The sequence below is a fragment of the Pundamilia nyererei genome, unplaced genomic scaffold (genome assembly GCF_000239375.1).
Source record: "Pundamilia nyererei isolate P.nyererei 1_Seehausen unplaced genomic scaffold, PunNye1.0 scaffold00080, whole genome shotgun sequence".
NCBI classification, from domain to species: Eukaryota; Metazoa; Chordata; class Actinopteri; order Cichliformes; family Cichlidae; genus Pundamilia; species Pundamilia nyererei.
The window spans coordinates 1,601,692-1,612,818 of NW_005187481.1; the positions used below are offsets into that span (position 1 = coordinate 1,601,692).

The 11,127-nt window shown below is 37.7% G+C and overlaps 1 protein-coding gene across 2 annotated transcripts in view; it reads left to right on the plus strand.

The window, feature by feature from the left end:
• Positions 1-1,530: 1,530 nt before the first annotated feature.
• Positions 1,531-11,127, plus strand: part of LOC102209186 (unconventional myosin-XVIIIa-like) — a 57,434-nt gene continuing 47,837 nt past the window's right edge. For both annotated transcript variants that reach the window (XM_005737880.1, XM_013912084.1), the window contains exons 1-2: positions 1,531-1,614; positions 3,312-4,414. In XM_005737880.1, coding sequence (XP_005737937.1) covers positions 3,440-4,414 — 975 coding nt within the window. In that variant the 5' untranslated portion in view covers positions 1,531-1,614; positions 3,312-3,439. The remainder of the gene's footprint in view (positions 1,615-3,311; positions 4,415-11,127) is intronic.

Sequence of the window (11,127 nt, forward strand, 5' to 3'; positions counted from 1 at the left end):
GGATGGATGGAAGAGCAAAGTAATAATGTCTTCCAGAGAATGGCTTGTTCTTAAGGTTAACGTGGATACAGATCTGTGCATGAATCAGTATTGTACACACTCCTTCTAGTGCATTCTTTAAACTCTGCTTATCACTGAATGACTGTTCAATGAAGGAGCCCCATTGTAATCTATTCTCAGTTTTTTCCAACTGTATATTGAAAGTTTTGAATCTCATACAGTCCAATCAATGTTTTAGTTGGAGGTATTCATATCTCCCTAATCCAGCTCCAATGAAGAAAAAGTGTCCAACAATGAACTTCAGCTGAAAACAAAACTTTATGTTGACTGTCAGTCCAAGCTGCTTCAGTGTAAATTTATATCCCGACATCAACTCGCAGTAGAGGTACGTGCCCCAGGCCAGGAGCACTACTATCAGAAGCCAAGTACTGGGCATCTCATTTGAGACACGGGGGCACTCCATGGATAAATTCAGACAAACCAGAATTTGCCAAAATGTAAATGCATATTTTCATCAAAATAGTAAGCGTAATAAAAAAATGGAAAGGAAATCAAGTTTGGCATGTTGTAAATGTCTAAAATGATTTTTTCTAAAATGAATGGATTAGTGTGAGTAAACTATTAAGGTAATACATTTTAGATTGTGGTTCTCTCCTCAGAATTGCAGCTTCCTATGTGTAATGAGCTTTAACAAGCAAAACATATGGCATTATCTGGAGTTCATTATGTATGTGTATATTGAAACTGCTGGGAGAAGGAAGAAATGATGCAAATGAGGTGAAACATTTTATGCAATTGATCTTGCAAATTGAGTTCTAACATATGCTGTAATCAACTCATCATTGTTGTAGGAGGAATTATCCTAAAGAATTCCATATAAATAGGTAAATAATGTTTAAAATAACCATTCACCACAACTCAGATTCTGTTTGGGTTTAAAGTCTGTATGTCAGTGACTGTAACTCCAATGTCACTGGACTGTAACTCATTAGCTGCAAAACACTTTATGTGTTATCCAATGTGAAATCAACATGTTAACAATATAAGTTTTTCTCTACGAAAAACTGGGCAGCTTGGAACTAAATATCTGTGCTTACATCCTTTGTATGGTTAAAATAAAGACCAGGAGGGGTCACTGCTGTCCAGTGTAGTCTTCCGGAGCTTTCATGTGCTGTTGGATTTATTAAAATTTAGAGCGTTAGCCTACATTTTGGACATCTAAATCGTCCTACTATCATTGAGGACTAATCCCCCCCATGTTTCCAATTAAGACCATTAAGAGAGAGGTTGTTTTTCAGCTTTCCCTCTTTATAATATATATTTTAAAGTGTAATGAGGAGACTACTTAAGTTTATTAAAACTATTGAGCTGTTTGGGGGAAAATGAATTAATCATCTGATGTACGACATCATTTTCTAAGTTTTTTGTGTTTATTTCTTTACGAGGATAGCTGCTTCCCCGCAGGTCGCTTATGTCAAAGTAATCAGAAGTCGGAGCTTACTGCAAGCATTTGAAAGCATCACAAAAGCATTTGTCGCACCTGCTGACAATTCATTGGAAAATGCCGAAAACCTGTAGTAAGACTACAACGCTGTCATGTTTAGGCAATTACAGGTAGGAATTGTCATATGTTACAGTGTTACTTAATTTGTATCGTTTATCGTGAGTGACATTAGTACACTCTTTATCACTGCTAAAGAATGAGGGCAAAGCAGCTTAAAGGGAGAGCATTATGGCCAAGCTCAGGACTAGCCGTGTCGACAACCTATGCGTAGTGTTTAAAGTTCAAGAAAACGAAAAACTAATAACAACAGACCAAACTGCGCTTTCCAGTAATAAAATACGACGAAAATGCATACCTAAATGTTAACTGTAAGATAAACTGAGTTGCTTTCGGACATTTCATAGCTTTCTTCTAAGAGCATGTGATTTAGCTTGGATTAGGTTTGAATTTACAGTTTACTGTTCAGCATGGCTTCTCGTTATACATATGGAGCTTAGTGGAGGCTCCCATGCACATAGCTTCAGTTTTCAATCATTTAGTGATGATGCTGAGTATCTGAGAGCAGGAAAGCTACGCTCTTTAAAACACTGTATGTTATTATGTAGGATAGATTGAGGTGTGTCAAAGATAAGTTTTAGATAAGATCACATTCCTTATCTAGGGTGCATGTTTCGTTTGTTGATACTACAGCGGGGGATACCAGTTCCTATACACACCCAAATATATACAGGCTACTTTTCTATTGAACTGAATTAGATAATAGGTTGATACTGAAATAAAAATAGTGATACTGCTCTGCAGTTTGATAACGTTTTTTTTTTAAAAATGTTTTTAACCCCAAGGTGTAGAAAGGACTTCAAATCCAAGTTTTAAATGTGGATTATGTTTTTCTCAAGAAGGTCAGAGGTCATGTGAAATGTAAATAAAAACAGAATGACATGATTTGCAAACCATGTGAACTTTGTAACTCTGTAACTGAAAATGGTACAAAGATAATACATGAGTTGTTAAAATTGAGATGTTTTATTTTCATTTTTTATTTTTATTTTATTTTATTAAATCTAGTGGTCTTTAATTTGATGCCAGCAACATAATTCAACAAGTCAGGTCAGGACCACAGCAGTTCCTATTTATCTGTGGTTTCTGCAATGGTTTAGGAACTGAGAAGATCAGACCAGCTTTAATATTTTTTTTTGATATGACTTCAGCTGTACAACAGTATAAATCTTCCTTTTCATTGTATAATGTGTTAAATATTTTCAGTGGTGTTGTTTTTGGATAGGTGTGGAGTGCAGCCAGTCCAGTTTAGCAGCTAAACTCTTACCACAGAGGTATGCTGTTGTAATGTCTGCAGAATTGGGCTTGTCATTGTCTTGTTGAAATAAAGAAAGACTTCCCTGACACTTACAGCTGTACGTACATCCATCCATTGAGTCGTCCACTGTGGGGTTGTTAATGTATTGCAGAACTAATACAGAGCCAGACAGCCATTCACAGACACACCTACAGCTAAAACTCTACAGAGAAAGTGTGGATTTGAACCCAGGAACTTCTTGCTCTTAGGCATAAACCACAAACCACAGCACCACCAGACTTTCAGCCTTTCTGTATATGCCTTTCTACCATTCAGCATTATCTGTGCTTTCACAGATGTGCTAGTCATGTGTATGTCATACTTATGATTAATTACTGACTGAATCTTTTTGCCAATTACTTAGTTAAACTCTGACAAACACAAGGTTCTTGCACTCTGTTATGCTTTCATCAAAGCTAGTCTGTGTTCACCTCTTGTTTCTTTTCTCTACAGATATCACTAAGAGAGATCCAAACCCAGAGTTGATGTTTTCAGCTGCTGTCATCAGCCTCTTTTTCTAATAATTTAAGGTTCTCATGATAAATTAATCAGTTGCTAAATAACTACAGAATAGTTTAATCATGTTTCACTTAATGAAAAAAGACAAGGACAAGGAAAAGGATTTGAGCAAGAAGGAAAGGGATTTGAGCAAGAAGGAAAAGAAAGACAAAAGAGAAAAGAAAGAACGTATGTCTCAGTCTGAGTTAAAGAGTCTAGAAGAGATGAGCATACGTAGAGGCTTATTCCCACTTACTCGAGGAAACTCCAAGAAGGAATCTAGGAGCAAGTTGGAGATTTCTAGCCCTATCCCAATTAAGGTGGCCAGTAACACGGAACTCTACCTGACAGACGTTGATGCTGAGCGTCATCACAACACTGTGGGGCAAATAAGTGCAAGCACCTCTGAAGATGTAAAGGGAATTGAGCTGTTAAGTAATCGCAGCTCTGTGAAGGAGAGGGCAGCTAAATTTGGGGAACTGGCCAAGGTGAATACAGTGGTGGGCCAGAGGAAAGTAGCTACCTTAACTCAGGTGACCCCAAAGGACAATGCTTTGGATGCTTCAGAGCTTTCTGGCCATAACTGGACTACACCATCTACAAAGTTACACCCGAGTTCAAAGGGCACCATCACAGTTCAGATTCCTGATATTGTGGAGAAGACCTTTCCTGGTGCAGACCTACAGTTGCCTGCACTTGTCTCTCCACCAGTACCAGATCCAAGAGAACTTGAGGTACAGCGACGCAGCACTGGGGACTTTGGCTTTTCTTTGCGAAGAACCACCATGGTAGACAGGCAGTCTGATGGTGGGGTGTGCCGGCGTGTTGTACACTTTGCCGAACCAGGGGTTGGGACTAAGGATCGGGCTCTGGGCCTGGTTCCAGGAGACAAGCTTGTAGAAATCAATGGGATTAATGTGGAGAACAAAAACAGAGACGAGATTGTGGAGATGATTCGTCAGTCTGGAGATTCAGTACGACTAAAAGTGCAGCCAATTCTCGAGCTGAGTGAGCTGAACCGCAGCTGGTTGAGGACCACTGAAGACCTAAGCAAAGATGTAAGTAGTACTGTTGAATTGGTCTGTTGTGTGAATATTATTTTGCTTTTTAAAAAAACTCTACCCTTGATGCTAATCTATTTCTGTGTCATCACATTATTCTTAATACCAGAACCTGATTTTGTGGCTTGTTTGCTTTTAATGTTGGATTATCTGAGATTTTAAAATTTTTGAACTCATTGTGTTTACTTGAATTCCACTGAGAAACACAGTGGATCTGTTCTGTAAATACACATGTACTTGGGGTGAATCTTTTTAAAATGACTACAAAAGACCCTTTTTCTGTTATTTTGTATTAAGTATGTACTTTTGCACTGACCTTTAATAGACTAAAAACGGATGCATTATGGGTGGAGTTGTAATGACATTGGTAATGTGATTTTGTACTCGCATGTATGGGGGAGTGTCTCCGTGTGTGTTTTGAAAGAGAGAATATGTTCTGGTGTACATATAATCCCCCTCCCACCCCCCCAGTCCTTTTGACACCAAACAATGGGACGCTGAAGGAAACAACGGCCCGAATGCCGCCACAACACATGGCCATATGGTCTTGTAAGACTTGGCTGCCTGCCTATTCAGTTCTTTTCATCCAGATAATCGTGTGCAACAAGTGAAGGAGCATAGAGTTAAACTCTTTATTAGCTGGTGCAACAAACACCTGAATACAAGCATTTTGTTGTTGCTGTTGTTTTTCATAATACAGTTTATACAGTTGGTAAGATAAACTTTGGTTGGGGATGGCAGTATGTGCTGCTTATGAAGGCACATTAGTGATGTTTGGAGCTGTAATGGAAATACTGGAATATGTTTAAATTAAAAGGTCAAAGCATACCCTTTTCACTTTTGGATGTAGTTTTCTTTAAATACAACTTTCATTTTTTTAAAATTTAATTGTAATTTTGCTCATTTCTAACTAATGATGTTTTTGAAAAAAAAAGTAATATTCAAAAGGAGTTGGTGTTGGTGATAATGATGATGATAAAATAACAGTAGTAGGACTTGTAGTATTAATTTTAAAGACCATAGATTTCCCAAGACAGCTTCATTAGATGGTACACCTGGTCAGAAGTTTGTTAATAAAGTATGAACAAATTCGGGTACAAAAATATTGATAAATTCCTGATTTGTGCATGAAACTCATACATACAGTTTACACACAGTGCATATACTTATGCACTGTGTGTCTCTTAGTGAATAAGACCCATTTTCTCCATTCTGTTAGAATACATCAGCTAGAACTATTTAAATGAATGTGTACACAGCCCAGTTGCTTCCCTGAAATAAGTGACTGTCTACTTTGTCCTACATTCAAGCAATCTTGACGATCAAAAAGACAGGCCTTTTGAAAAAGCACAAAATGTGCATGTGAGGCTGACCTAGAACCAGCAGCACTATTTTTAGGTGGTTATAATAAGCTCTGGATTCTCGATCTAGAGCTCTGCAATACAGTACGAGACCATATGATGCACCAACATATAGTAATTTTGTTTATTGGCTTAATTTTTTTAATATATTTTTAAAATATACTTATTCACTGTCTTTTCATTAGTCTATTAAAAGTTTACTACTATTGGAGATGGTTTGTTTTGTTTAGCTTAGCATAAAACATGGAATGGGGAAGCAGCTCCCCCAGGGTTTTTTTTTCTTTTTCTTTTGTTTAAAGAGAGAGGTAAAAATATCAGTCATCACCACTAAATCTCTCAAATGAAGACATTATATCTATGCCTTTATGTAATGATGCTTTAGAAAGGATAAGTTGTGTTTTTAAAGAGCGTTATTTCTTGGCAAGGAGCATTGACTTTGTCAAATCTTGTCATCATTGTCAAGTTGCCAAGCAACCACTGACAATCTTTGTGACTGCTGTGAGAATACAAGAATAATAAGCCTGTTACTGAACAAAAACTGGCTAGGATTGGTATCGGCTAAACACCTGCTCTCTCACAGTTTGCTGCCTGTTGTTTTTTTTTCTTTGTCATTATTGTGTCGTGTCTGATTACTGTATTGTCAGAGGGTTTGCTCGAAGGCTACGTATGTCCTTCACCTTTTACAAACAGTTCTATGCAGCTGTCATTAAAACAAATATAATCTACAGCAATTCAAATGAACTTGGATTAAATGAATACCATGTCAAAGTGTTTCATATTTGGTATTCAAATAGTCAGTGGAAGATCCCTATCAACAAACAGCACTAACCCCTGCACCAAACTTAAATTGCCTTCATCTATGCACCACTGAGCATGTTAACCTTTTAAGCATTGGGTAAAAGCCAAAAAACACGACCCTTTTTCCCCCCCTCACAGTAACTTCTTCGTTATAGACACTGAGTTTCTGTGTGCTTGAATAATATGACTGACCTGACTCATAGTCCTCTTCCTGCTGTATATGAGTGCGTGCCTCTGAGTGATATAATGATACTTGCAAGAAATTTTAAAAGGAATTAGCCACCAGATTTCTTAAGTGAAATATGTCAAGATTTATGCAACTCCTTTAAAATAATTTAAACCTGAATTATGCACTGAGTTTTTGCTTCTCCTACATTTTTACATAGTCTGCTTTAAAAATTATGTCCAGCCCTGTTTACTTAACCGACTTAAAATCTGGGTCATCTCTTCTAATTTTGACAGTAAAGAATGATGTCCCATAATTTATTTCTACTTTAAGCTTGCAAAGACATAGATACTGACGAAAAATCTCAAGCAATTACTGAATTTCTTTTTCAGGATAAACAATATGGAGAATTGAATTTATAAACATCAACCCTCTCAATGAATATGAAACACAATATAACAATTCTTGCTATGTTATATGTCTGTCATAGTTAAAATAATCTGTATAGTTCTAAAAATGTGGTAGTCTGATTCATGCTACAGCTTAATAATATGATTCAAACAGCTTTGATAGTATGGAGGCATAACTGGGTCAGAATCAGTAGTGTCTATGACATATATAGAGTCCTTAATCTTTAGTCTGCAGCAACTGTGTGTAGACAAACAGTCGACACTTTGCTGTGTCCTAGTAACAGACTCTGGGGATTAGCAGTCTGCTCTAGATAGATGAGCCAGGCTGTGTGTTTTACTGGATCTTGCTAAGTGCTAATGCAAACTTCTGAGCTCACCATGAGATAAAGTGCTATGCAACTATTTATAGCGTTTTGGACATTAAACATAATTTAATTAATTACTTCTAAAGGCAAAAAAAAAAAAAAGATTTTAGTTTTAATGATTGTGAATGAACTAAATGAAAAGCCAGATGATAGCTGGTTATTGGAAGGTATGTGCCATAATTGGCCTACCTTACCAAACCAGTTTCTACATTTACATATTTTCCATTTAACAATACTTCCGGATTGTAGTGAGATGCCTTACCTTTCAGCTTTGAGTTACCTGACTGGCTTTACCTGTAGTCATACAAAAACAAACAAGAGTGTTTGTTGGTTATGTCCTTAAGCATTTGAACATATTGGACATAGTCCTGTATTTTCAGAGGCTAGAAACTCATTTAACAAACAATTTTAAGTACAACTTGTTTTTAAACCTTGGATGGAAGTCCTTTGCAGTCAATGAAATTATGCTTTTTCCTGCCTTGAGGTGCTCGACTAAGCTCTTACTTCAGCAACCTCAAGTTTCTGTTTGAGTCTTTGTGCCGTAAAGTTTGTCTTCAGTAACCGAAAATGATTCTCTGCTGGACTGGATTGTGATCATGTGACTGACTTGGGCAGACTGGCTTGAACCTTTTTTTTTTTTTCATTTTAGTTTTTCATCTTGAGAAACCCTTGGGTTTCTTTTGCAGTAAACATAGCATAACCCTCTATCACCATCTTTTTCAAAACTGTGCAGACTCTTTAAGTTTTTTTCTTCTTTTTTTAGAAGTTTAATCTGGTCTTCCTATTTTTTTTTGTGTAACCGGTCGCTTGCACCTTGCTATAAATGTCATTACATTTATCTCTTGAGTTATTATAGAGTTGAAAATAGTGCATCTCTAAAAGAACACTCCTTGAGAATGTTCCTGACTTGGGTAGTTGATGTGAAGTTCTTTTTCTTAATCAAGAAAATAAGTGTGTCTTGAATTTTCAGCCTTTTGATGGCCTTCTTCACTTGCATCGATTTCCTAGACTGAAAGTTCCGGTGAACAGGAACCAAATGCAAGCTGAACACTTTGAAACTCTTATGTGCTTGATTTAATAATGAAAAAACAGGCTTCACGTTTCCATGAAACTTTAAGTTAATTGTCCAACTACTTTTATACTGTAAAAAATGAAAGACTGTTTATAAAACTCTGTAACTGTTACCTCAGTATATATTTATTTTTGTTAAACTCTGAATTAAAGTTGAAAGTCTTCTTTCACACCTGTCTTGCTTGGTCTACTGTGTAAAGACTGAAAATAGCAAAAAATTGTTTGGTTGTCTTGTGACTTATGGACGTAACTGTATTGATCAGTCGCAACATTGAAATCACCTCTTTGGGAGCATGGTCTTTTGAGGGTGTCCTGTGATTTCTGGCAGCATAACCTTGGGATCCTGTGTGTTGTGGGCATATTCTGATGCATGCAGCAGTCAATTGGTAAGAATGTCTTGTGCTTTGCCATGTTGGGCTGAAGATGAGTTCAGGGTGATTTGGATGAAGGATAGAAGTAGAAGGCAAGGTCTACAAGATGGTGGTGACAATTGCTGTGACAGTGACACTAACAAAAAGACTAGAAGCAAAGCCGAAAATGCTAAGATTTCTGTTGGGAGTGACCAGGATGACTCAAGTTAAGTGGTTTGGAGACAAAGTTAGAGGGGCAATGTTGAGATGGTTTGGACATTCACAGAAGTTTAGTGGATATATTCAATGAACTGACGCTGAATATGAGCTGCCAGGCAGCAGGGAAACCACAGAGGAGATTCAGAGAGTGTAGTGAGGAAGGACAAGCAGAGGGTTGGTGTGACTGAAGAGGATGCTAGGGATGGGGTAAGATGAAGGCAGATGATCTTCTATGACAGCCTAAAGAAGATGATTCATTCAATTTAGTTCCACTTGACATTTTCCTCTGTGCTCTTGCTTTCAGTGTCTTTGTGCAGCTTCTTGTCATCACTGAAACAGAATGACAGCTTTAATGACAACTCTACATTGTTGATGTATATGGTCCCATCTGTCTTACGTTGTGTGAAACTAACATTCAAATACTAATGTGTCCTTGGGTATGATGCAAACAAACTATAAACACACTGTAAAACAATACTGGTCAGTGTATGTCTCTCATATTAAAACCCTTAAAACTTTGATATACTCTTTGCTTTAGGTCAACATGTCTGCAATCACTGGATAGTGTTATACCTTAGCGTTTACATTGAACAGTACAACATATTGAAACTCGGTTAGTGTATGTAAGAGATTAGTTTATTGTTTTAAAGCTCCCTCTTGTGGTGGAAAATGTGAAGAACACTTTTTTGTAGCAAATGTGAAATACATTTTGGGGTCACTAGATAAAATGTTCCACAAAAGTGTACTTTTATATTATTTATTTCATATTTGTCATTTATGTATTCCTTCTGGAGGTTTGTACAGAATTAGCTGTATATAGATTTAGATGTAGGTAGTAGGCATTTGTTGGATTGCTTAATCTATGTGTTTGTGCTATCTCTTATAGTTTTGGATTTCCTTAAAATAGGTGGGTTATGTGTGTGTATGTGAGGGGGGTTATAAAAGATAACAGTTGGTAAAGCGCCTGAAGAGGGATACTGTTTTTCTGACTCCCAGAAGGACAAGAGGCTGACAGGGAGAAGTGGCAGTGGCAATTGATGTGATGAACACATTCTATTTATAACCACTGTTCAGCAGCTGCCACTCTCTTCGGTCTCCTCTTACATTACCCCCTCCACTCCTCAGGCCACAGCTTAACTGTGCTGTGCTCACTGTGACCCCGCCCTCGAGGTTGCCCACCCTCTTTCTCAGGGCTAGTGAGTGTGCTCTTACAAGACCCAGGTTTTACTCTGCCTTGGCCCTGGCTGCACTGCTTCAGTGACAGAGTGAAGATTGGAAGGTTAACCAGACCCAGAGAAAAGGTAATGGGCTCATGTCTCTGGCGGACTGTGTGTGTGGCAAGTAGTGTGATCAGCTCAGAGTGTACATGCTCTGCTTAGCAGTTCTATTAGGGGTCTGATGGCATCTCAGAATGGCCTCCTTTGCTGTTGAAACTATTTATAGGAGTGGACTGATGAAATCAGGGACAGAGATAGTGAAACATGTTGCTGTGGAACTCATTTTGGTATGTCACCTTTTAATGAGTTAAATAAATTATAGTTTAGTTAAGAAAAAGTTGACTTGCTTTCTTTCTAGTTTCTAGTTCTAGTATGGCCATTTCTGCAAAAGAAGCAAATTCCCAATATTTTTATAATTTTTGTGTGGTGATTGAGGGAATGGTTAGTTGTTGTTTTTTGTGTGTGTCATTGCTATTATAACAGAATGTGAATGAGTCCCACATATGACGCAGCTCCAGATGAATATGTTTGTTTTGTGTGCCTTGTGTACTTGGTCAGATTCTTGTTCATGTGTTTTGCAGTTGGAAGAAAGCTAACCTTTCATTCATTATGAATGTTCATGTGCTCTATCTTCAGTGCTGCATAGTCTGTCTACCCTGTTGCTGAATGACCTGTTGTGTGCAGTTCAGTGTCCCACTGCTCATCTTCAGGTTCCCATTCTCGGCCGTCTTCAGCTGTCTCCACTGCACCCCC